The sequence below is a fragment of the Lutjanus erythropterus genome, chromosome 4, assembly GCF_056507025.1.
Source record: "Lutjanus erythropterus isolate fLutEry1 chromosome 4, fLutEry1.hap2, whole genome shotgun sequence".
Classification (NCBI taxonomy): Eukaryota; Metazoa; Chordata; class Actinopteri; order Lutjaniformes; family Lutjanidae; genus Lutjanus; species Lutjanus erythropterus.
In genome coordinates, this window is record NC_139320.1 from 36,122,631 (window position 1) to 36,149,902 (window position 27,272).

General features: G+C 38.9%; 2 protein-coding genes across 2 annotated transcripts; both read left to right on the forward strand.

Annotated features, from left to right (window-relative positions):
* Window positions 1-4,270: 4,270 nt before the first annotated feature.
* Window positions 4,271-13,085, forward strand: LOC146328808 (extracellular calcium-sensing receptor-like). Its single transcript, XM_084716686.1, is given in 12 exon segments — window positions 4,271-4,485; window positions 4,576-4,864; window positions 4,949-5,704; window positions 5,796-6,023; window positions 6,136-6,259; window positions 6,420-6,845; window positions 10,109-10,259; window positions 10,349-10,637; window positions 10,712-11,467; window positions 11,559-11,786; window positions 11,903-12,026; window positions 12,190-13,085. Coding segments are annotated over 12 exon segments (4,482 nt in total).
* Window positions 13,086-16,567: 3,482 nt separating this feature from the next.
* Window positions 16,568-27,223, forward strand: LOC146328809 (uncharacterized). The gene is made up of 12 exons (XM_084716687.1): window positions 16,568-16,788; window positions 16,877-17,165; window positions 18,237-19,043; window positions 19,119-19,346; window positions 21,133-21,256; window positions 21,768-22,664; window positions 23,905-24,112; window positions 24,215-24,503; window positions 24,668-25,492; window positions 25,582-25,812; window positions 25,978-26,101; window positions 26,234-27,223. The coding sequence occupies exons 1-12, from the start codon at window positions 16,568-16,570 to the stop codon at window positions 27,145-27,147; spliced, it is 5,157 nt and encodes a 1,718-aa protein (XP_084572813.1). The 3' UTR covers window positions 27,148-27,223.
* Window positions 27,224-27,272: the final 49 nt, after the last annotated feature.

Sequence of the window (27,272 nt, forward strand, 5' to 3'; positions counted from 1 at the left end):
AGATTCTTTTATTTACACTGTTAAATCTTAGCCTATGACATTTAGCCTAATTTGTGTCCTCTGTCTCTGTTCTATTTCTGGGAAATTATAGTTGTGTTAATGGCCTTTAATGCAACACTTCTGAGTAATGTGATGAAGTGGTTTGGCCCTGCACAGCAGAAACTCACATACACTGTAATTTACAAACTTTAGCTGACAATCCACCCTCCCTTTTCTTTCAAAAACCTAAAACACTGTAAAGATGAGATAACACTAGAGTGTGCTGTGGGATCACATTTATGGTTCTGGACTGTGACAGGATACATGGAATTCCTTGCAATCTTATGTTTTGTTTGCTTTTTTTTGGCTAGAAAAATATCTGATCATTTCAATTAAGCTAAATCCCTGCAATCTTATGTTTTTTTTTTTTTGTTTCACCTTCAGCATACTGATATTCTGTGCAGACTGGATCACCTTTATCCCAGAACCTGAGCAGGGCTGCAGCAGGCCCTCCATGCCCAGCTCTCAGCCTCCAGGCCTAGCCAAGCCTCTACCCAACTTTCAGCACTCTTCAACAGGCACAGGCCTAAGCCAAACACCCCTCCAGGTACCTAAACCCCCAACCGAACCTGGAGACCCTCACTAAAGCACCCCCTCCCCAGCTGCAGCCCTCCAGTCAAATTTACTGGATGTCCGTGCCCTTGTAACTGTGGTAAATGTATTCGAATAAAACTATTTTTTTAATATACACATATACTATCCATATATTGTGTATACATTCACAGCTCTATTAATTAACAAGAACATCATTATTTGATAATTCTGCAAGGGTCAAGATTAGGTTCAACCCCAACATTTTTTGAATTTTTGCTTTTGTGGCAAGCCATAGAGAGATGGGAATTGTGGAAAAAAGAATTTCAGATTTGGCCTCTAAGTGCTCACACCATAAGTGCATGAACAGAGTATGGCTGCCTGGTCAGTGACTGCACAGGTGTGGAAAGGGAAGTAAAAGAGTGAGTTCAGGACAAGGGATGAGTTGACAATGTTGAGAGAAAATTTTGAGAAAGGAGAAGATAAGTCAAGAGTTTTGGGCTTGAATCAATGCAGTGTAAAAGGATTCACATCTTTTTTGGAACTTGATTGATGTGAGGTGACAATGCTAACCACTCAGCCATTGTGTTAACCCACATCATAAATGGTACTTTTTAATAATTCCTGACTAGCCATGTTTTACACACTTTTGTGCTTCAGAATGTAAAAAAAACTTTTTTCTCTGAGAAATTACAATGTAGAATTCACTTGTCTTAAATTATATTACCAAATATTTCACACACAACGTGACATACACTTTTCATCTGTTAATGATTCTGAGGTCAAACTTAAACTATATGAATTAATTGATCCAACTTGTCTAACCTCTCACATGTTAAACTTTAAGTATTTATTTCTTTCATTAATTTACTTTTGTTTGTTGAGTTCAGTCAACATAAAAGTCAAACACAAGTGTCAAAGTTTGGGCTCCAGGGCAAAGTATTCAGGGGAATCATGATGCAACAGTAATGAAGGGAAGTTTCCAGCTGAAGTTGGGAGCAGAGGTGTGGAGGCAGGCTGAGACACTCTGAACTCTGGAGGGAGTTTGTTAGTTTGTTTGTGAGTGGGAAGAGCCTGAGGGGCAAGTCATGGTCATCTCGAAAAACACACAAACAATTTCTTTTTAATTAAAGTGTGCCTTAGAGGCATATCAACTGATTATTAAACATCCCTTTGGATGAAACATGACAATAACACCAAATTAAATATCACATGGTCCAATGACTTAATTAACCAGATGTGTTGAATTGTTTATTTTGATCACTTGTCAAAAGTGGAACTTATCTGAATACAGAACTTCCTAAAATGATGTAATGTAGAAGGTAAAATAAGTATAAAAGTTAAAGTCATTCAACACTAATGGGGATGACCACTGCGTAAACAAATAAACATATTTTAATCATATTTAAAGCTTCAGTTACACCAGTTCCAAAAGAGTTAAAACGCTGTGTAAAATATAAAAATGAAAAAAAAAAAGACAAAAACATAATGCAATGATTTGCAAATACTTTTCGACCTATTAAATACAGTACAAAGACAAGATATTTCATGTTCAAACTGATTAACTTTATTGTTTTTTGTAAATATACAGTCATAGTGAATCTGATGCCTCAACATGTACCAACATTAGGACAGGAGCACCACTGTGTTAGATTACCCTTTCTTTTAACAATGCTCAGTATTTGGGAACTGAGGACACTAATTACTTACATTGGAAAGTGAGTTTCCTTCCCATTCTTGCTTGATATACAACCTCAGGTACTCAACAGTCTCTGCTGTCGTACTTTGCACTTCATAATGCACCACTCATTTTCAATGGGAGACAGGTCTGGACTGCAGGAAGGCCAGACACAAACTCTTTTACTACTAAGCCTTTAATTTCCTCATCCACATACAGCATTACCTAAAAATGATGTAATATGTAGAGAAAATTAAATGTGCCAAATTCATTGAATTATGATTTAGGACAATTTTTGTATAAACTAATACACATTTTTTCACATGTAGAATGTTCATTGTTTTTCCAGTCGAATCTTCTTCCCATGCGACCTTGGGTTAGCTCTATTTGAAAAAAGAAAGATTTAAAGATGTCTGATCACTTTTTGTGTGATATTTACAATTACATATATGTCAAATATCCTTTTACTGCACTAATAGTGCAGTGAAAAAGGTGCTGAGGGTAATAAAAGTTAAGGACCCAGATTCCATAAAACAGTATTATTTCAGGAGATGAAATCTAATCTTTCTCACCTATTACAACAATGCAAGATTTCCACTAGATGTTTTCAGACAGACCTAACTACTCCTAACTTGAGCAGGCAAGCATTTTAGTAAAAAGAATTTGAACATAGTGATAGAGAAGGTGTTAGCCATTGATTTAAAATACATACAGTACTACATTAAGGCCTCACAATGGGCCTCATTCAGAAACAGTGTGACCGCACAAATTTGTGCCTAAACTGTGCGTGCAAATGTTTTAGGCACAAATGTTTGATTCATCAGTATTTTCTTACCTGAATTTGTTTGTACTCTGTGAACAAATTTATAACAGCTTCAAACCATACATACACACAAATACTGACAACCTGGCTGTCTTAGAAAATGGTGAAATACACCTTTTAACTAAATGTAAAGCATATCAAAACCACATTCATTAAAAAAAGAGCTTTTATGGAAGTCTTAGAAGTGTTTTTATGGTTGATTTCTTTTTTTTTTTTCCTTGATTTTAGGATTTTATCATAAATGTCATGATTATCTGTTTTTTAACACTTTTGTTGCATTTTACATATATATATATATTTTATTTTATATACGTGTTGTCTTTTCCTGGTTTTAAAGACTGCCTAACAGGAACGTGTTGTAATTTTCTGAACTTTGTAGATTGTTCTACCTGTTCTAGTCTGGTCCAGACGGAAAACACAAACCTGACATTTGGAGAAAGGATTACAGTAAAAAAAAAAATTGAATCGATCAGCTCCAAGGACAAAAATGGATAACCACTGATTTTGCTTTCCCTCACTGGAGAGCACTGACAGAAGAGACAAGACTAAGGGCAAACATGGATGTCACGTTACTGCTCTTGTACAGGTTAGTAGTTGTAAAATATTTAAAGTCGACTATTTAGGTAGTACATTTATTCGTCCTAAATAATGTTATTGCTCACCAGTACCGGCAGTGTTTGTGTAGTTATTGTCACTGCCTGAACAGGGAGAAAAAAGCTTCACACAAAAAGTACAATAAGTGTAAATCCAAATTAAAGGACAGAAGTAAAACCTATGCAGTGAGTAAGTTATTTATAATATAGTGAGTTATTTATAATATAAACTATATTAGATTGTTATTATTGATGCATCATCGGATGTTAAAATTTTGGAGTTGTTACTGTTAAACTATTTTTCCTATTTCATATACTGTTCGTTTAATCTATGGCAGTATTTATATACCTATCTATATTTAATAACATATGTTCTGTATAAAGAACTTAACCTGCAGAGTATCTAGTAACTACATCTGCTATGGTGTGATAATTTGATAAAATGATTTTACAAGGAGGACTGTCCTATCTTACTTATCTCTGATTGGTGAGTAAGAGGTGAGTGAGCCCTGCCATCAGCTAAGACTATAAAAAAAGTCACATTTAAGATGCCTTGACTCTGACCTGACCGGGTGGCTCTGCTCCGTCAACAACTGGGAGTTGAAAATGTCACAAGTGATAACAGGGTTTGTTTTCACTGGGCTCCTGTTGGCAGCAGCGGAGAAGGACTCTCCTGTCTGTCAGATACTGGGGAGTCCAGAGTTCCCTCTGCTGTCGAAAGAGGGAGATGTCATGATTGGGGGAGCCTTTTCTATTCACAGCAAAATTGCACAACCTCCACTTTCATTTACAGAGAAACCAACACGTCTCACATGTTCCAGGTATTTTTGAGAACTATTTCAAAATATTTTCTCATGAGTGTTGTTATTTTTAATAAATACAAGCTTGCATTTTGCTTTTTTCTGTCTCAGTGTCAACCTCAGAGAGTTTCGATTTGCCCAGACCATGATCTTTGCAATTGAGGAAATAAACAAGAGTGAATTTCTACTTCCAAATGTTTCTGTTGGATACCGTATTTATGACAATTGTGCCTCAACATTATCCTCAATGCGTGCAGTGATGGCACTGATGAATGGTGATGAGTGGAGTGCAGGAAAGAGTTGCTCTGGTCAATCAGCTGTTCATGCTATTATTGGGGAGTCTGAATCCTCCTCAACAATTGTACTGTCACGCACTACTGGTCCATTCAAAATACCAGTGGTGAGAGGGATGTCTGTGTATCTCAATATATGTATATCTTATACGCAAACCCTCCTCATTCTGTCTCTCTTTGTGTATTTTCAGATAAGTCATTCAGCTACATGTGAGTGTTTGAGCAACAGGAAGGAGTATCCTTCTTTCTTTCGAACCATTGCCAGTGACCTCTACCAAAGCCAAGCCCTTGCCCAGCTGGTCAAGCACTTTGGCTGGACTTGGGTCGGTGCAGTCAACAGCGACAGTGACTATGGCAACAATGGCATGGCCATATTCCTTGCTGCAGCTCAGGAGGAAGGTGTGTGTGTTGAGTATACAGAAAAATTCCACAGGGCAGAACCAGAAAAACTCATGAAAGTGGTAGAAGTGATCAGGAAGAGCACTGCTAGAGTCATTGTTGGTTTCCTGGCCCATGTAGAGATGAACAACCTTCTGCAGCAGTTGAGTTTGCACAACATCACAGGCTTGCAATTTATTGGTGTGGAGGCCTGGATCACTGCTAACAGCCTTGTGACTCCCACCAGCTTTAGTGTGCTGGGAGGTTCACTGGGTTTTGCTGTGCAAAAGGCCAATATCAGTGGCCTGGATGATTTTTTAATCAAAGATTTCTGGGAAACAGCTTTTGACTGCAAAGAGTCAGCCAGGGACAAGATGACAGAAACACCACGTTGCAGACAAAACCGGGATCTAACTGAGTTTAAAGATTATGATGATGATGTGCCAGAGCTGAGGTACTCTAGCAACATTTACAAAGCCATCTATGCTCTAGCTCATTCTCTGCACAGCATCCTCAACTGCTCCAAAAGTCAGGGTTGTGACAAGACAGTAAAAGTTACTCCCTGGCAGGTAAAAAGAACTGATTACTAAATTGTTTATTTCTTATTTCTGTATAAAAATTAAAATTAACATGTTAATATATTGCCCTACTGCTGTTTAGGTGGTGGAGTCTCTGAAGCATGTGAAGTTTATCATTAAGAATGGGGACCAAGTGTGGTTTGACAGCACTGGATCAGCTGTGGCTCAATATGAGGTGGTGAACTGGCAGCGTGGATCAGATGGCTCAGTCCAGTTTAGACCTGCTGGCTATTATGACGCCTCCCTACCTCCTGGACAGAAGTTTGTCCTGAAGACTGAAGCTATAATGTGGCCTGGAGGAAGGACAGAGGCAAATATCAGAATTTACAGTGAATTATACATCTGCCATATAGTTTGACAATATTTCATCTTAAATGATGGTTTAAAAAATCTTAATATCTGTAAATCTTTTTAATTCAAAGTTGCCTGTGTCAGTGTGCAGTGAGAGCTGTCATCCAGGAACTTATAAAGTCCTTCAGAAGGGAAAGCCAGTTTGCTGCTATGACTGTATACCATGTGCAGAGGGAGAAATCAGCAACAGCACAGGTATCTGCACAACAAACATGATATATGGCAATTTACACACGTTGTTTACTTGCCACACTCTGTGTATCATGCTAAAATTTCTTATGGTGCAGTCTCTTATTCATGTTTTCCGGATGTAACCGAATAAATTGCAATAATAGTGACAATATTTCTGTTACAGATTCAAATGACTGCAAAAAGTGTCCTGAAGAGTATTGGTCCAATCAAAACAGAGATGCATGTATTCTGAAAAATGTTGAGTTCCTCTCCTTCACTGAGGTTATGGGTATAATACTTGTATTTTTCACTTTGTTTGGTGTTCTCCTTACTTTAATTGTGGCCACTCTATTCCTGATCAATAAGGACACTCCCTTGGTGAAGGCTAACAACTCTGAGCTGAGCTTCCTGCTGCTCTTCTCTTTGACTCTGTGTTTCTTGTGTTCTCTGACCTTCATCGGCCGGCCCTCTGAGTGGTCCTGTATGCTGAGACACACAGCATTCGGCATCACCTTTGTCCTCTGTATGTCTTGTGTTCTTGGTAAAACAATAGTGGTGTTAATGGCCTTTAAAGCAACACTTCCAGGCAGTAATGTGATGAAATGGTTTGGTCCTGCACAGCAGAGGCTCAGTGTTCTCGCCTTCACTCTTGTACAGGTTGTAATTTGCATATTATGGCTGACAATCAACCCTCCGTTTCCCTTCAAAAATATGGAACTCTATAAAGAAAAGATTATACTAGAGTGCGCCCTGGGATCGCCTGTAGGATTCTGGGCTGTTTTAGGATACATAGGACTCCTTGCTCTCCTTTGTTTTATACTAGCATTTTTGGCTCGAAAGTTACCTGATAATTTCAATGAAGCTAAATTCATCACCTTCAGCATGTTGATATTCTGTGCAGTCTGGATCACCTTTATCCCAGCATATGTCAGCTCTCCTGGGAAATTCACTGTGGCTGTGGAGATATTTGCTATTTTAGCCTCCAGTTATGGGCTACTTTTCTGTATATTTGCACCAAAATGCTTCATCATTATAGTCAAACCTGAACTGAACACAAGGAAACATCTGATGGGGAAAACGTGATCTAATTAAATCTAGATAAATCAATTTACTTTCCTCATTTCACAGCCTGTGGTCTGACTTTAATTTCACTGTGACCTGAACATGTTGTACGCACACACATACATAAAACATAAATATTATTTAGTTTTCCTTTTCTGCATCAAATCAGGCTAAAAGTTAGAAAGCCACAATATTTTATTCAAAGTTAATTTATCATTGTCAACTTAGATTTAAACTCTTATATCTTTTTTTCAGTAATGTCATGATGTAATCCACCCTATCTGGTACTATAATACAGACAAAAAGGCACTTAAATAAAAAAAAAACTTTTAAAACATGTCTCTTACAATACTTTTGATTGGTAACAAAACTGAGACTGCACAGTATTAATATATATATTTTTTGATACAAGTAAAAAAGATTTAAAATTATCCACAACTACCTGTTTCCTCATTTAAATGAAAGGGCCTGTACAGTAGACTTTCTACTGTGCAGGCCTTTAACATGTACATTATCATTACACATACATAATATGTATAGGATTGGAACAGTGACAATACATTTTGGCATGGAAAATAAAAAAACAAACCTGAACTGAAAAAAAAGAAATTTTCACATTGAAATACTTTTATTGGAAAAAGTTGCACTGGCACTGAGGCAAGATTTGGTATTGAAAAATGTTTCACTGAAAGATAAACATTATTATACAAACATTCATTCATTTTCTGTAACCGCTTATTCCCGAAGGGTTGCGTTAAGTTAAAAGATTCCCAAAAGGGGCAACCTTGGAGTCAAATGCCCACTGAAAACATGTTTGACTTTGTGCCAAGCATATACTGTAGATACAGCTGTCACTTATACAAGGCCTGGATGGCTTGTAGCAATGACCCTGGTCTACTGTTCCACAGACAGGGCAGAAACTGCATTGTTCCTCCTGAGGACAGTTGGTTAAAACCTCCTATCCAGCGGCCTGAAGTAAATTTTCTGTGCAAGGCCTAGCAGTGTGATACCTGATAATTGAAGCACACCCTTTCCCTTTTTGAAAATAGGAACCACTACCCTGATCTGCCACTCCACAGGTACTGTCTCTGATTTTCATGTGACACCAAAGAGGCGTGTCAGCTATGACAACCCAACAATGTCCAGAGCCTTTAGTACATCAAGGTGAATCTCATCCACAACCAGCAACTTGACACAGATGAGCTCTTTCCACCACTTGACAATATCACCAATTCAGGTCAGCACTTCTCTTTCCTGGCTGAACATAGTGTGGGCCAAGCCCTGCTTTCCCTTCCTGAGTTGCTGAACAGGTTGCCAGAACTTCCTTGAGGCCAATTGAAACTCCTTTTTTATAGTGTCCCAAACTCCCCCTACACCCAGGTTTTCGCTTCAGTGACTGCTGAAGATTCAGCCCCTCTGGCCTCTCTGTACCTGCCTGCTGCTTCAGAGGGGCTTAATCTTCTGTACCTGCCTGCTGCTTCAGAGGACCCCTGGGACCTCCCTCTTCGGCTTGATGGCTTCCTTCACTTGCAGTCATCTAGAGGCCGCCCTCTTATTATCCAGGGAGAACTACAATACAGCTGGGGGAGTATCCCCACACAAACCTGGCACCTCTCACCATGGGAAACTCCAGGAGTTTGGTTCCAGAACCAGAGCTGTGCGTAGAGGTCTACCCAACTTTATCTAGTACAGTTCACCATCTCTGGAGAGATGACATTCCATGTTCCCAGGACCTGTCTGCGACACCAGGTGTTAGCATGCCTTGTCCCTGCTTTTAAGGCACCCAACATCAATGCCCATCCCTGCGAGTGGTGGGACCACAGGGTGGTGGATCCTGGTAGGTGTTTTGGGATGTGCCTGGCCGAGCCCTGTCGGACATGGCACACTTGCCAGCAAGCTCCCCTTCCAGGTCCAGCTCCAGCAGGGGCCTTGGTCTTCCTATTGCAGCTAAAGTGCTGTTGCTCTGCTGTGGGTCTTGTAATCACACTCAGTATGGCCCCTCCACTGCTCCACTGGGACCAATCTGGTTTAGGAGCCCTACCACAGGCTATTGCCCCAGACAACACTTTAAGGTGATGATTCTTTGTGGGGTAAATAGTAAATAGATTAAAAAAATGTAAAAAAAAAAAAAAAAAGAAGAAGAAGTCTCAGGGTCACATAACTGTACAGATTTTATTTTACTATGTTGATACATCAAGTTAGGCCTATAACCTATAGGCTTATGTTTACATCAGACATTTTTAAGGTGGGGAGGTTTCAGTATAAGGTTAGGCTCAGTGAATGGAAGTGAAAAAGATATAACATTAATTATCAAAAAGAAATTACATAGAATGACCCAAATTTGTGTGATTTGTTTAAAAAGATTATTCCTTTTATTCTTCATGCATTAACATGTATTTAAATTTTGCAGTTAGTTGCTCTGAAGTTATTTTTCCATCAGTATTTCATATACTGTTGGACAGTTTAATCCATAGCAATGTATCATATTTGATCATTTGTGTGTTCTGTGCAAATAACGTAATCTGCAAAGTACTACACTGCCTATGGGACAATAATTTCATATAACAATTTTATGGCAAGACACAATCAGGACTTAGATTATCTTACTTATCTCTGATTGGTTAGTAAGAATTGAGTGAGCCCTCCTGTCATCTAAGTCATCTATAAAATGTCACATTTAAGACTGCTGTAAACCTAACCTGACTGGGTGGCTTGGCTCCATCACCATCTGGGAGTGGAAAATGTCACGACTGGTAACAGAGCTACTTTTTATGGGGCTCCTGTTGGCATTTAGAGCAGCTAAGGGGGGAGTGCCTTTCTGTCAGATACTGGGGAGTCCAGAGTTCCCTCTGCTGTCGAAAGAGGGAGACGTCATGATTGGGGGAGCCTTTTCTATTCACAGCAAAATCGCACAACCCCCACTTTCATTTACAGAGAAACCAACACGTCTCACATGTTCCAGGTATTTTTGAGCATTATTTCAAAATATTTTCTCATGGGTTTTATTAGTTTTAATAAATACGAGTTTGCATTTTGCTTTTTCTGTCTCAGTGTCAACATCAGAGAGTTTCGATTTGCCCAGATCATGATCTTTGCAGTTGAGGAAATAAACAAGAGTGAATTTCTACTTCCAAATGTTTCTGTTGGATACCGTATTTATGACAATTGTGCCTCAACATTATCCTCAATGCGTGCAGTGATGGCACTGATGAATGGTGATGAGTGGAGTGCGGGAAAGAGTTGCTCTGGTCAATCAGCTGTTCATGCTATTATTGGGGAGTCTGAATCCTCCTCAACAATTGTACTGTCACGCACATCTGGACCATTTAAAATACCAGTGGTAAGAGGGATGTCTGTGTATCAATGTGTATATTATATTTAAACTCCACTTATTCTGTCTTTGTGTATTCTCAGATAAGTCATTCAGCTACATGTGAGTGTTTGAGCAACAGGAAGGAGTATCCTTCTTTCTTTCGAACCATTGCCAGTGACCTCTACCAAGGCCGTGTCCTCGCCCAATTGGTCAAGCACTTTGGCTGGACTTGGGTCGGGGCAGTCAACAGCGACAGTGACTATGGGAACCATGGCATGGCTATCTTTCTTGCCGCAGCTAAGGAGGAAGGTGTGTGTGTTGAGTATACAGAAAAATTTCACAGGGCAGAACCAGAAAAACTCATGAAAGTGGTAGAAGTGATCAGGAAGAGCACTGCTAGAGTCATTGTTGGTTTCCTGGCCCATGTAGAGATGAACAACCTTCTGCAGCAGTTGAGTTTGCACAACATCACAGGCTTGCAATTTATTGGTGTGGAGGCCTGGATCACTGCTAACAGCCTTGTGACTCCCACCAGCTTTAGTGTGCTGGGAGGTTCACTGGGTTTTGCTGTGCATAAGGCCAATATCAGTGGCCTGGATGATTTTTTAATCAAAGATTTCTGGGAAACAGCTTTTGACTGCAAAGAGTCAGCCAGGGACAAGATGACAGAAACCCCACATTGCAGAGAAAACCAAGATTTAATTGAGCTTAAATCTTATAAAGATGATGTGGATGTGCTGAGATACTCCAGCAATATCTACAAAGCCATCTATGCTGCGGCCCATGCTCTGCACAGCATCCTGAACTGCTCCAAAAGTCAGGGTTGTGACAAGATAGTAAAAGTTACTCCCTGGCAGGTAAAAAGAACTGATTACTAAACTGTTTATTTCTTATTTCTGTATACAAATTAAAATTGACATGTTAATATATTGCCCTACTGCTGCTTAGGTGGTGGAGTCTTTGAAGCATGTGAATTTTACCACTAAGTATGGGGACCAAGTGTGGTTTGACAGCACTGGATCAGCTGTGGCTCAATATGAGGTGGTGAACTGGCAGCGTAGATCAGATGGCTCAGTCCAGTTTAGACCTGTTGGCTATTATGACGCCTCCCTACCTCCTGGACAGAAGTTTTTCCTCGATACTGAAGCCATTATATGGTCTGGAGGAAAGACAGAGGCAAATATCATATTGGAATTATTTGTTGACAAATTATAGTCATATAGTTTGACAATATTTCATTGCAAATGACTACTGAAAAAAATATAACATCAGTCATTTTCTTTTATTCAAAGTTGCCTGTGTCAGTGTGCAGTGAGAGCTGTCATCCAGGAACTTATAAAGTCCTTCAGAAGGGAAAGCCAGTTTGCTGCTATGACTGTATACCATGTGCAGAGGGAGAAATCAGCAACAGCACAGGTATCTGCACAACAAACATGATATATGGCAATTTACACACGTTGTTTACTTGCCACACTCTGTGTATCATGCTAAAATTTCTTATGGTGCAGTCTCTTATTCATGTTTTGAGAATTTAATCTAGGCTTAAATTATAATAATAGTGACAATATTTCTGTTACAGATTCAAATGACTGCAAAAAGTGTCCTGAAGAGTATTAGTCCAATCAAAACAGAGATGCATGTATTCTGAAAAATGTTGAGTTCCTCTCCTTCACTGAGGTTATGGGTATAATACTTGTATTTTTCACTTTGTTTGGTGTTCACCTTACTTTAATTGTGGCCAGTCTATTCCTGATCAATAAGGACACTCCCTTGGTGAAGGCTAACAACTCTGAGCTGAGCTTCCTGCTGCTCTTCTCTTTGACTCTGTGTTTCCTGTGTTCACTGACCTTCATCGGCCGGCCCTCTGAGTGGTCCTGCATGCTGAGACACACAGCATTCAGCATCACCTTTGTCCTCTGTATGTCTTGTATTCTTGGTAAAACAATAGTGGTGTTAATGGCCTTTAAAGCAACACTTCCAGGCATTAACGTGATGAAATGGTTTGGTCCTGCACAACAGAGGCTCAGTGTTCTGGGTTTCACTCTTGTACAGGTTGTAATTTGCATATTATGGCTGACAATCGACCCTCCGTTTCCCTTCAAAAATATGGAACTCTATAAAGAAAAGATTATACTAGAGTGCGCCCTGGGATCGCCTGTAGGGTTCTGGGCTGTTTTAGGATACATAGGACTCCTTGCTCTCCTTTGTTTTATACTAGCATTTTTGGCGCGAAAGTTACCTGATAATTTCAATGAAGCTAAATTCATCACCTTCAGCATGTTGATATTCTGTGCAGTCTGGATCACCTTTATCCCAGCATATGTCAGCTCTCCTGGGAAGTTCACTGTGGCTGTGGAGATATTTGCTATTTTAGCCTCCAGTTATGGACTACTTTTCTGTATATTTGCACCAAAATGCTATATCCTTGTACTCAAACCTGAACTGAACACAAGGAAACATGTGATGGGAAAATAGCAATATAATTAAATGTAGGTATCACTTTAAAAGTGCAGTAAGTGATTCTGGGGAAAGACAGCTGATTGTTGAGTATTTGAGTCAACATCAAATACCAATGGTTTCAGATGGCGTCTCGAAGATAGTGGAATGTTGAGTTGTCATTCCCAGGTTGCCAAATACTGACTGTTTCGGTTCAGAGTCACACACACAAATGGTTTTCCCAAAAACACCAAAAATAAACTGCCTTACCCAGCTTTAAAGGAAATTCCAGTGTATCGTTTACCTTTTGTTTTCAGATTGTGACATTTTAATCACTTTTAAATTTGAAAAATATTTTAAGATTGTATCAGTAATAGTTGTCCTTTATATTTAATTTGGTTGGTAACCAAACTGAGAGTACACAGTATTTATCTTTGTTTTATTTCATATGAATAAAACAGATTTAAATTTATCCATGACTGCCTGTTTCATAATTTAATTAGCCCAAAAGTGCCTGCACAGTCAAGACGGTCTAATTTGCAAGCTTTCATCACGCACACTGTTGTCACACAAGCATAAAACACACTTAATTTACAAAATTGATCTAATCTTCAGTTACAATTTGAGACACAACAAGTCCATAGAGTTTGGTCTATGATGGAGCAAAGGAAAAGACATGTTTTTACTTAAATCATGAGATTCATCCTCTGCACAGAGCTTAATTTGGATTTACAATCAAGCTTGCTGGTTCAGCTCTACTTGACTAAATTTACAGTAGTCTAAGCTGTATTTCATGTACTTCATTTGACACAAATATTACATGCTTACACATTAACATGCAAGCTAACAATGTATTCTGATGTTTAGAATAATCTTTTAGCATGTTAACATGCTTGAATTTAGACTATTCTACAATGCCACTGACCAGACATTTAATATATACTAGGTCTGATCAATGTATTTAAATAAAACCTTATTTAAAGTGACTACCATGAACTTACATATAATATTGTCTTAAGGCCCCTGTGGACAAATCAGCCTAAAATCTGGGCAGATCAGCGTTTTTTATTTACTTTATTTATTTATTTATTTATTGCCTGTATGCTGAAGGGACTCTTTGATTCATAATTTTTGGAAGACCTTGAAAAACATTTTATATGGCTCCATGTCTGCAAAAGCTGTGGCCACAGGCATTATGTTTTCAGGTCAACACATTCTTGTGAATCTTGAGGGGATTTTTCTTCAAACTTGGTTCAAGCTTCCACTTGGATGAACTGATTAGATTTTTGTGGTCAAAGGTCAAGGTCACTGTGACCTTATGTCTTCTCGTGAAAACAATCAAGACACTTGGTGGGAATTTTTTCAAACTTGGTTCAAGTGTCCACTTGGGCTCAAGGATGAACTGATTATATTTTCGGTGATTAGAAGTCAAACACATTACAAACTAAACACATTTTTGGCCATAACTCAAGAATTACTAAGGTATTAATGACAAAATTACACAAAAATATCTAATAGGATAAAATGATGAGATGACATTTTATATCAAAAGGTCAACTTCACGCAAAAAAAAACAAAAAACAAACAAACAAACAAACAAAAAAAAAAAAAAACATTGTCATCAACCATCATTTTGTACTTCTGTTTTCTACTAGTATCAATTCAGGCACAGTTTAGGCACTGGTACTAGTTTAAAAGTATTGTTTTAGTTCAGGTATTAGAAAAAAGCGAGATGATAACCAACCCTTGGTGAGATGTAGTAATTGCTGAATTGTTTCATGCATTAACTAATAGAAACGGAAAGAAGTGTTTTTCTCCATGTTTTTATTACTACTAATCAAATGTGAATGCACACAGAAGACCAGACCACTTATTTTAAGGTGATATACATGTGATCTCCACAGTGTGCACCACACATAAACAGAGTCAATACACTTAAAACACAATTTGAGAATATTTGTTTTACTTATGATGCACTTACTAAATTGTAATAAAGGCCTGTAGTGGACATTGTGCATGAAATGAGTTATAAGAAAGTATGAGTAATTTATTACCTGTGGCCTCTGGAAGCTGAAATGACCTGGTCATCCTTATTCAGTTATGACTGTCCTCAGTGTGCTCAGCCAAAAAGTCACATAGTTGTGTGAAATGTGACAACCAGTGGTGCGTCATCATGCATATCTGAGTCAATACACTGATAATGACACTTTAGTAGTGGACAACAAAGACTTAGGCTTCACATGAGTAATCATATTGTGAACTATGAAGTAGCTGCTAAAGAAAACTCATATGTTTAAAAGAAATGTAAGTACTGATTTCTACATCTTGTATATAAATACATGTCTGCATTGTGTAGACTGCACTGACCACAAGAAATATGTAACACAAATGCAGAGCTACTCAGTAGTAGTACCTTATTACGATGCTAATCAAACAGCTAATCATATGTAATATTTCTTGCTTGACTTTTCTAGAAATTCACAACTGTACATTTGACAGTATCGTGGCAGTGATTTGCAATTTGTGATTTTAGTTATTTTCAGATGCCTTGTTGTATGTAAATGTTAGTGTAACTGTTCCTGTTATATTTCCGGCAGATTAGAAGCATTGTGTGATACTGTGTAGTTCTGACAGTAGTAGGATTTCAAAATAAAGGTTTTGAAAGTAAAGAAGTAAAACTGCTGAGCATTCTTTTAAAATTAAATGTGTTTGGAAGGGAGTGGAGAAATGTGGATTGGAGGAATTGGACACACCAATGTACAAACACACAAACCTCTTTCTAATTTTATTAGTAGGATAGAGACTCTTCTTATCTTCTTGTTGATGGTCTTTTTTGCTTATGTTTATCATATAGAGACATCATTATCAAATTAAGACTATTTCATAACCAGTTTAAAACTATTTGCATTACACTTAATATATACATTACTAGGCATATACATTTACAACTCTCTCAATGATTAACAATGATTTTTCTAAGTCCAAGGTTAGGATCAATCCATGCATTTTAGAATTTTGATTCATACAATATATGTAAAAATATGATATTTTTAAAGTTACTAAAAGAACATTTACATTAAAAATATTGATTGTAGGTCTGTATCAGAATCCAAACTCCTAGTCAGACACTGAGCACTGTCCAAAATTGTGAGGTGTAGAGTCATCCAATATAGACATAATTCATATTTTATGTCCACCCAAACTTCTTGATATCTGCAGTTTGCACTATAAGTATGTTCAGATGTGCTCCCCCTTATCACGTCTTCCTACATTTTCATTTACAACTTACAGTAGTAATTACATAATATATCACTTCAATGGACACTTTGACAGGCTATATCACTTTAAATGAAAGATGGCAAAGCGATCTGACATCATCACACCGTGATTTGATAACAGGACTTCAATCATCATCGTCTACACAGGTATAAAGCTCTGCTCATTAAAGGAGATACATGTTTCGTTCAGTGATAGATGAACTCGTCAGAGAGGACAGGTTTGTGTGTTCCTATTTGTACCAGATGTGCGACTGTGTCTATGTAATGTTACTGTTTGTGCTTTTTATGGGAGCCTTTGGAGCTGAGGAAGATGCTGCACTCTGTGAGATGCTAGGGAGTGCAGCGTTCCCTCTGTTATCTAAGGAAGGAGATATCACTATAGGAGGAGCTTTTTCTATCCATAGCCAAATATCAAAGCCTCAGCTATCCTTCACAGATTCTCCAGAACACCTCATATGCTCCAGGTACTTTGTTATCTGCTTTCTTGTTTGGTGGTTTCTACACAGAAGAAAAGTCATATAAAGTCTAAAAAAATGTTTTTACTTTTTAAAGGATAAATTTCAGAGAATTTCGTTTTGCCCAAACAATGATTTTTGCCATTGAGGAGATCAACAATAGCAGCTCTCTACTGCCTAATATCTCAATTGGTTATAAAGTTTTTGACACCTGTGGTTCAACACTGCCTTCAATGCGTACAGTGATGGGTTTAATAAACAGACAGGAAAGGACTTTGGGACAAACCTGCTCCAGCCAGTCATCTGTTCATGCCATCATTGGAGCCTCTGAGTCCTCCTCAACCATTGTGATGCTGCAAATTTCAGGGATTTTCAAAATACCAGTGGTAAATATTTATCATTTTTGTTCTCTTTTTTGATGATGATGTGTTGAAGACCTGTCATTGTGCTGCTCGACGGCAAATCACATTCTGGGCCAGCGTCATTTAAGGTAATTCTGCCTTGCTCTCCCTGCTGACTGACAGCAATGTTGCACAGGCTGTACCACTGTAATGTGAATTGGCTGTTTGAATGATGTGACAAAAATGCTCCTATCATCAACTCAAAAAAGACAGAGGAAATTATTTTAGACTTCCTCCTATTTGCCCTCAGTGACAGTTTACAATGAAGAAATTAAACAAGTCCCGTCTTAATTTACCTGCTTACCTCAGAGTTATGAAGGATGACACCTTATCATAGTCTCCTCATATAGAATTTATTTGTAAAATAAAACAAAAAAAAAAAACATTATGTACTGCAGCACAGTCTGATTCAGGAGCCTATCTGTATAACTTAAAGCTAAACTATATAATCAAATCCAAATTTGTGAAAAGGAGAATTATTGGCCAATCATCCATTTACATGAACCAGGCTGAAGAATTTCCTTATACATCAGTCGATCCCGTTGCTAAAACAAAAAACCCATTGTTGCTAACTGAGATATAAATTCAAATGATATAATGTGATATGCACTGCATATTTGGGACTGTTTGTTGGGTTTTTGTATGTTTGTGGAAAGTGTTGTGTATACTATATGTTAATGTGTAATCTTTTGAACAGAGCTGCCCTGGGATGCAAAATAAATATCTGTGTATACTGACAATAAAGCTATATTGTTTCAAATGGTATAATATTGTATTGTACTGTATCATATTTTATCGTATCATTACTCCACCATGTTCCTTTTTCCAAAAGGCTTGATTACACTTTATTTGGAAAATCCAGAGCTAATGATTAACTTCCTATGAAATGACAGTCAACAAACACTGAATTCTGGTAGTATTATGGAAGTATTGTTTTTAATGGGCTATGCTTCAGGATTAAGGATGCTAGGGTTTGGACCGATGCAGTAGACTGAGTCAAAAGTCATATGCTGAGCCAAACAAATGCAATGTTTCTCTCCTTTTCTTTTTTCTTAGATCAGCCACTTTGCTACTTGTGCTTGTCTGAGTAACAGAAAGGAGTACCCATCCTTCTTCAGAACCATCCCAAGTGACTACTATCAGAGCAGAGCCTTGGCAAAACTGGTGAAACACTTTGGATGGACATGGGTTGGAGCAGTTAGAAGTGACAACGATTATGGTAACAATGGCCTTGCAACATTTATCACAGCTGCAAGCCAGGAGGGGGTCTGTATTGAGTACTCTGAGGCCATCTCAAGGACTGACCCCAGCGAGCAGGTTGCTAGGGTGGTCAGAGTGATCCAAAGTGGTAGTGCAAGGGTTTTAGTTGCCTTCCTCGCCCAGAGCGAGATGAACATTCTGCTTGAGGAAGCACTAAGACAGAACTTGACCGGGCTGCAGTGGGTGGGCAGTGAGTCCTGGATTACAGCAGGTCATCTGGCAACTGAGAGGTACTCAGGAATCCTGACAGGGTCTCTGGGCTTCACCATCAGAAAGACAAAGATCAATGGCCTGCGAGAGTTCCTTTTGCAAGTTAACCCAAGTCAGGACACTCAGAATGATCTGCTAAGAGAGTTCTGGGAAGCGACATTTGGTTGCAGTTTCCAATCCAGCATACATGCTCAGACTCAGTGCTCTGGCTCTGAGAGTCTACAGAACATCAGCAATCCTTTCACAGATGTGTCAGAGCTAAGGATATCTAACAATGTGTATAAGGCTGTGTATGCTGTGGCTCATGCCATGCATAGCATGCTAGAATGTGGGCAAAGCCATGAAATGGTGAATCAGTCATGTATCTGGAAAGATGACTTTGAGCCAATACAGGTAAGAGATCCCCATCATGAATTCTGTACATAATTTGAATACTTTAAGTTATTCACCACTGTTTTCTACTGGTAGGTTGTGAAACACCTCCAAGATGTGAATTTCACTCTTCATTCAGGAGAAAGAGTGTATTTTGATGAAAATGGAGACCCTGCAGCCACTTATGAGCTGGTGAACTGGCAGAGAAACCAAGCAGGAGATGCTGTCTTTGTGGCTGTGGGGAGCTACGATGCTTCACTACCAAAAGGAAAGCAGTTTACCATGAATGGAATAAACATAACATGGGCTGCCCAATCCCCAGAGGTATCAATGTACAACTGTAGATTGGTGTGTAAGATCAAGGTATAAAGGCAAGGCAATTTTATTTACATAGCACAATACATACAGGTGGACAACTCAAAGTGCTTGACAATTTAGCAAAAGGAAGAGTAACAACAAAAAAGAAAAATATGAAAAGTATTGCAGTATTTTGGTCCTGCCCCATGTAATGATTTGGAAACAAACAGTATTGTCTTAAAATGAATTCTTTGATGTATAGATGGTTTGATGATTGATTTGTGGCTGAAGTGGCTTGTCTTTTTGGTGGTCTAGCAGCCACTGATTACACAAGCTGTAGCTGTTTAATGTGTTTTTTTTTTAAGGAAGACCTGTGAAAAATCAATTACAAAAGTCGACCCTGCTGGAAATGAAAGCACGGATGAGTTTTTCTAGTTTAACTATGTTTTCAAGAAGGTAAAAAAACTGATTTAGTTATTGCCTTCATATGGTAAGTAAAACTAAGATCACAGCTAATTACCATCTCAAGGTTTTTGACAGCATCTTTTACTTGTAGTCCTTTTGTCTCAAGATGGGTGGCAATTCTAAATCTTGTATTTTTTCCCAAATAATATTATTTCTGTTTTATCCGTGCTCAGCATAAGAAAGTTGTGAGACATCTGAGCCTGAATTTGATCAATGCACTGATAAAGAGATTGGAGGGGACTGGAGTCTTTACATGAGAGGGCTAAGTAAGTCTGGGTATCGCCTGCATAATTTGGATAAGAAATTATATTGTTCTTGATGATCAATCCAAGTGGGCGCCGATAGAGATTGACTGATAAAGGGCCTAAGATTGATCCTTGAGGGACACCACAAGTTAAGGAAGTTGATGTTGAGGTGAAGTTCCCAAGGGAAACTAAAAAGCTTCCATCTTTTAAGTATGATTTGAGCCAGTTAATTATTGTTCCTGAGAATTCAACCCAGTTTTCTAGTCTGTGTAATAAAATGTTGTGATCCACAGTGTCGAAGGCCACAGAAAGGCACAATAACAAAGAATTTTTTTTCTTATATCAGTATTAAGACATATGTCATTTAGAACCTTAATGAAAGATTTTTGCTAGAAAAAAAATACTTTTTTTTATACTTTTGACAAAAATGGTAGACTGGGTATGGGCTGGTAGTTGTTGAGTATGGATGAATCTAGATTGTTCTTTTTGAGAAGGGGCTTTACAACATCTATTTTTTTCAGGGACTGAGGGAACATGCTAGAAAGCAGAGATCAGTTTACAATTTTAAGCATATCTGTGGCTATGAGATGAAAGATGGATTTGAAGAAGTTGGTTGGTATAGTATTTTCAAAGAGGTGGTTCGTAAGCTTCTCGAGAGTTGCGAAAAGTACACAAGTATTGTTCATATTTTTACTGATGATGTTAGAGAAAAAGGACTTTCTTGCTTTGCATATTTCAGCATTATATGTATGAAGCGAGTTCATGTTTGCACCATTTTCTTTCAGTCTTCCTACACTCTCTTTTCAGGTGTTTAATGGTTGGATTTTGTTTCCATGGTGTTTTCGGTTTGTCTTGACTTTAACTGGGGTAATGTTATCCATAATATTTACCATTTTTGAATTGAAATTATTCAGCAGATCATCTATAGACCCTGATAACTGACCTGAGGCTATTGAAAATTCCTGTTCAAAGAGCCTCGACAAGAGTTTTTATATATTACCCTAATGCTGGTTAAATTAACTAGAAAAATACAATTAAATTAGTACTTGTATTGTAGGACAGAACAAACTATGAGTAACTGATAATTTGTGGTGTTGTTACAGAGACCACAGTCTGTCTGCAGTGAAAGTTGTCTGCCAGGTTTCCGGCAGGCTGTGATTAAAGGCAAACCCATCTGCTGTTTCTTATGCATCAGCTGTGCTGCTGGAGAGATCAGCAACCTCAGCAGTGAGTAGACGCTTTCCTAACAGTAATTCATTATTTAATGTTTTTGCAAAGTCAGTGCTTTCTGGCATTACATGTATAGGTCACTAAATACAACCAGTGCTTCCCCTATAGTTCCCCAGAGCACCCATTCTATATTTCACTATGGTACCCTGGAGCGCCATCATTTTTGAACAAAGTTTTGTGCTGTAGATACTTAAAGTTGTCATCAGTAACCAGAACAGGACATATTCATCACAATATTGAGACCTCCCTGGCTCTCACTGCCTCTCGACTGACCAGGTTGCAGCCTCCCAACATATAAATTTAACAATTTTTCTCATATAAGTTGCCAAAAACACTACCTACTGGCTCATTACTGTTGTTTGTTCTTAGGTCTGAGGATTGTCATTGAACTTCAGCAACATTCTAGAATTCTACTAGGGTCTGAAGGGTTAATTCCAGCTTTGCTCTTATAACTTGCAGCTTATGACATGAATTTATAGCATTTCACCATTTCATATTTTCCATTCAGATTCTGCAGAGTGCTCACGGTGTCCTCTGGAGTACTGGTCAAATGATGATCACAGCAAGTGCGTCCCAAAGGTGATCGAGTTCTTATCCTATGGAGAGACCATGGGGGCCCTCCTCACTGCTTTCTCATTGTTTGGAGCAAGTTTAACACTGGTGGTGTCATGTGTCTTCTTTCAGTTTCGTCACACACCTCTTGTCAAAGCCAGCAACTCTGAGCTGAGCTTCCTGCTGCTCTTTTCCTTGACTCTGTGTTTCCTGTGTTCTTTGACCTTCATAGGCCGGCCCACTGAGTGGTCCTGCATGCTGCGACATACAGCTTTTGGCATCACCTTTGCCTTGTGCATGTCTTGCATCTTGGCTAAAACCATAGCGGTGGTGATCGCCTTTAAGGCTAGAAGGCCAGCAAACACAGTTCCTCAGTGCTCTGCTCCGCTTCAGAGAACAAGTGTTCTCAGCTGTACTTTACTGCAGGTTTTAATTTGCGTGCTCTGGTTAACTCTTGCCCCACCGTTTCCCTACAAAAATACTGCTCATGCCACTGAAAGGATTATACTAGAGTGTGATTTAGGTTCACCCATAGGGTTTTGGGCTGTGTTGGGGTACATAGGACTGTTGGCTGTGTTGTGCTTTATCCTTGCTTTTCTGGCTCGAAAGCTGCCTGATAATTTCAATGAAGCCAAATTTATCACCTTCAGCATGCTGATATTCTGTGCAGTCTGGGTCACTTTTATCCCAGCGTATGTCAGCTCTCCTGGGAAGTTCACTGTAGCTGTGGAGATATTTGCGATTCTGGCCTCAAGCTTTGGATTACTTTTCTGTATATTTGCTCCAAAATGTTATATTTTACTATTAAAACCAGAGAAAAATACAAAAAAACACATGATGGGGCGAAACCAATCAAAATTACCATAAATGTTTATGCAGAATAGTAACACAAAAATGTTGCTTTCTTTAATTTTTCTGTCATTTATCAAGGGCTATGAATTGAATGACCTTTCAGACAATGAGAAATGTTCAATAAATGCCTTCAAATAATTTTTGTACTGCCTCCTTTGGACATAAGGCAACATACAGATTACTTGCTTGTTCATAAGGGGTGTACATGTATTACAAGTTTCACCACGATACAATATATTGATTCTTTTGACAGACACAATATTTGCCAAAGTCTGTCACAAAATTTTGAAAATTCGATTTTAGTGAAAAGTGAAAAGTCTATTAAAATTTGCCCATAGTAATGGTCTGTTATACATAGTAATGGTCTGCTATACAGAAATAACAGACCTCAGAATGCCATAATTGACCAATCAGAATCCAGTATTTAACAAAGCTGTGTAACAAAAAATAGATTTTCACTTAGCATCAATAATATTGTATAATTGAACACTGAATCAATATATTGACCCAGACTGATGTATTGTCACACCCATATGGTTCACATAGAGTTACTGAGCAGTTTTTCAAAGACTTTTGAATGAAATAAACATTTCCACTAGCATCCCTGACACTAAATTCTAAATCACATATTCCCAGCTGTATTGAATTAATTTAATTATTAAAAATAATTGCATTATATTTATAAAAATATTAATGCCTGCATTGAAATATTAACATCTTTCTGTTTGTTACATAGTTTAATGTGGGATATTCTCTGACTTCCTTGTGACATAACTGATGTGGAAAAAAAGTTCAGCTCCTTCTTGAATGTGACACTTTAGGTTTTAGCCTTCTTAGAGCAATAGGTTAATTTAACCTAAAATGAAGACAAATATTCTCTCCTTCACATGTTGGCCCATTTTTTTTCCACAATTTGATATGAACATTATAAACTGAAGTAAAATACACAATACACAACAGCAGCTCAGATATCCCCAAAGACAAGCTCTGGTTTCTGAAAGTATTACTATTAGGAATTATACTAAAAATAATATATGACATAGAAATGTAGTTGGCCCTCCTGTACGCCTATCCATCTGTCAGTCACACCAAAAGCACTCTCATTGGTGGAGGGAAACACAATATTCACATATGGTGCACCCAAGCCCCTATGGCTTTGTGGTGGTTTGAAGAAAAACCCTATAAAATGCTCAGAGTCGAGGTTTTATCTTTGGGCCTTGGGTGGGGAGCACTGACATGAGCAACTATGCTGCTGATAGCAGTGGTACTTCTTTCCCTTCTGGCTATCAGAGGAGGAAAGTCTATGTGTCAAACATATGGGACAAAAGAACAGTCTCAGTTTTCTAAGGAAGGAGACATCAACATTGGAGGCATTTTCTCCTTCCATCAGAATCCAGTCACTGTTGATCCAGCTCTCCAGGTCAACCCAGGAACAATCCAGTGTGAAGGGTAAGATAGGGATGAAAAAATATAGTGCATATGTATGTGTTTTCACATCTTTTTACTTTTCGTAAATTGTGCAATTGTTGTTTTTTTTTTTTTTTTTTTCAGACTGGATCCAGGAGAGCTTCAGTATGCATACACTATGATGTTTGCCATTGAGGAGATCAACAACAGCTCAGAGCTGCTGCCAGGAGTGACACTGGGTTACAGGATCTTTGACTCCTGCCCCAGTATCCCTCTGTCTATCAGGGCATCGTTAAACCTGATGAATAGGTATGACAGTGGGGAAGAAGACACCTGTAACAAACTCTCCAATGTGCATGCTGTCATAGGGGAAACCACATCCACCTCCACAATAGGTATTGCACGCACCATGGGACCTTTCCATATACCTGTGGTGAGTATTGGAGGCATGCAAGCTTTCTGCACACATGAACTGTCAAGTACATTTGTGTTGTTGACTGTGAAGACATATAATATTTGAACATGTTTTACTGTGTGATTAATATTAGGTATCGAAGACAGAAAAAGTGCTAGTTCTTTGTTTTTCTTGTGTTTCAGATCAGTCATTCAGCCACTTGTGCATGTCTTAGCAACAGAAGAGACTATCCTTCCTTCTTCAGAACCATACCTAGTGACATTTATCAGAGCCAAGCCCTGGCAAAGCTTGTGAAACATTTTGGCTGGACATGGGTGGGAGCTATCAGAACTAATAGTGACTATGGGAACGGTGGCATGGCAACTTTTCTGGAAGCAGCAGAAAGGGAAGGTGTGTGTGTTGAGTACTCAGTGGCTATTTACAGAACCGATCCCAGGAAGTGGTTCTTGGAGGTGGTGAACATTATAAAGAAATCCACCTCTAAAGTGATAGTGGCTTTTGCTGATGGCACAGACCTTGACATACTTATTAAAGAGCTTCATGCTCAGAATGTGACTGGCCTGCAGTGGGTGGGCAGCGAGGGCTGGATCACGTACCGCTATATCGCCTCTCCTGTAAACTATGCTGTTGTTCAGGGGGCGGTGGGCTTTGCAGCGCTAAATGCTCACATCCCTGGATTGTGGGAGTTCCTGGCTTACAGCAGGCCCTCCACCACGCCAGGAGACCAAGGACTGGTGGAGCTGTGGGAGACGGTGTTCAGCTGCACCCTGACTCCCCGAGCAGAGACTCAAGCTCAAGGTTCAGTAACAGCCTGCACTGGGAAGGAGTCTCTGTGGGACACAAACACACGCTTCACAGATGTTTCAGATGCTAGTCTGCTCAATAATGTTTACAAAGCTACATATGCTGTCGCTCATGCATTGCACATGCTATTTACGTGCAAAGATGGACAGGGGCCTTTTGAGAACAAAACTTGTGCTAATAGGGAAAAAGTCCACCCATGGCAGGTAAAGATAAAAACAAAATACTGTGGCTTAATTAAAACCACTGGATATGTTCAAGCATTTAAAATATCTACATCACTGTTTTCCTGCAGGTGCTGCATTATCTAACACAAGTTAATTTTACCACGAAGATTGGTGAAAATGTGTTCTTTGATGAGTTAGGTGATCCTGTGGCACGTTATGCACTGGTAAACTGGCAGATGGATGAGGCAGGTTATATACTCTTTGAGACCATTGGTTACTATGATGCCTCCCAGCCTGAGGGTCAGCAGTTTGAGATGAAAGAAGGCGTGAGAGCTGTCTGGGCAGGCGAGAATCTTGAGGTAAGAAAATGTATACAGCCTGGACTTTGGACCTGACTTTCTTCCATTTATCATGCTTTTTTAATCTTTTGAAACTCTTGATTTCTAAGTTAATATTTCCAAAAGTAATTCATGATGCTGTAAGATATTATCAATGTTTTTTTCAATGCTGTCACTGGGATGCAGGTGCCAAGGTCTGTTTGCAGTGAGAGCTGCATGCCAGGGACCCGCCGGGCCTTTGTTAAGGGCAAGCCTATCTGCTGTTTTGATTGCATCACCTGTGCTGACGGAGAGTTCAGCAATAGTACAAGTGAGACAGCAGGATTCCTAGCCTTTACCTTAGCACTCGCTGTGTTTGTGCTGGGCAAAATCACTGTCAGCACCTTTCTGGTCTATCTGAAGATGTGTGTGCTGTACAGCTTAAATGTATTTATGCTTTCAGATGCAGTGAAATGTGACAAATGCCCTCCGGAGTACAAGTCCAACAAAGAGAGGAATAACTGTGACTTGAAAGCTATTGAATTCCTCACCTTCAGGGAATTGATGGGTATACTATTGGTCACCTTTTCTGTCTTCGGTGCCTGCCTGGCGATGACTATAGCCTTGATATTTTTTCACTACAGACAGACTCCTATTGTCAGAGCCAACAACTCTGAGCTGAGCTTCCTGCTGCTCTTCTCATTGAGTCTGTGTTTCCTGTGTTCTCTGACCTTCATCGGCCGGCCCTCTGAGTGGTCCTGTATGCTGCGACACACAGCATTTGGCATCACCTTTGTCCTCTGTATCTCTTGTATTCTTGGTAAAACAATAGTGGTGTTAATGGCCTTTAAAGCAACACTTCCAGGCAGCAATGTAATGAAGTGGTTTGGGCCTGCACAGCAAAGACTCAGTGTTCTCGCCTTCACTCTTGTACAAGTTGTGATTTGCATACTTTGGCTGACCATCAACCCTCCGTTTCCCTTCAAAAATATGAAACATTATAAAGAAAAGATTATACTAGAGTGTAGCTTGGGATCACCTGTAGGGTTCTGGGCTGTGTTAGGATACATCGGGCTACTATCTGTCCTATGTTTTATACTAGCGTTTTTAGCTCGAAAGCTGCCTGATAATTTCAATGAAGCTAAATTTATCACTTTCAGCATGTTGATATTCTGTGCAGTCTGGATCACCTTTATCCCAGCGTATGCCAGCTCTCCTGGAAAATTCACTGTAGCTGTGGAGATATTTGCTATTCTAGCATCAAGTTATGGAATGCTGTTTTGTATTTTTTTGCCCAAGTGCTACATAATTTTATTAAAGCCTGCAAATAACACAAAGAAACATTTAATGGGTAAAGTGACTCCAAGATCCCTTTGAGTTATTTGTTAGGTTGTATAAATATATCAATTTTCTGAATGAATATGAATTTTCAGGTGACACTGTAACTACACCAAAGTTTGGTGCACAACACATCTCCCTATGGTGCTTGTATATCAACAACT

Excerpts from the sequence above, each read along its gene's own strand:
- LOC146328809 (XM_084716687.1), top strand. The coding sequence starts at position 16,568 with ATGTGCGACTGTGTCTATGTAATGTTACTGTTTGTGCTTTTTATGGGA. Across the intron at positions 17,166-18,236 it reads GGATTTTCAAAATACCAGTG|ATCAGCCACTTTGCTACTTG; the intron begins GTAAATATTTAT and ends CTTTTTTCTTAG. Across the intron at positions 22,665-23,904 it reads CATGATGGGGCGAAACCAAT|CAACTATGCTGCTGATAGCA; the intron begins CAAAATTACCAT and ends CACTGACATGAG.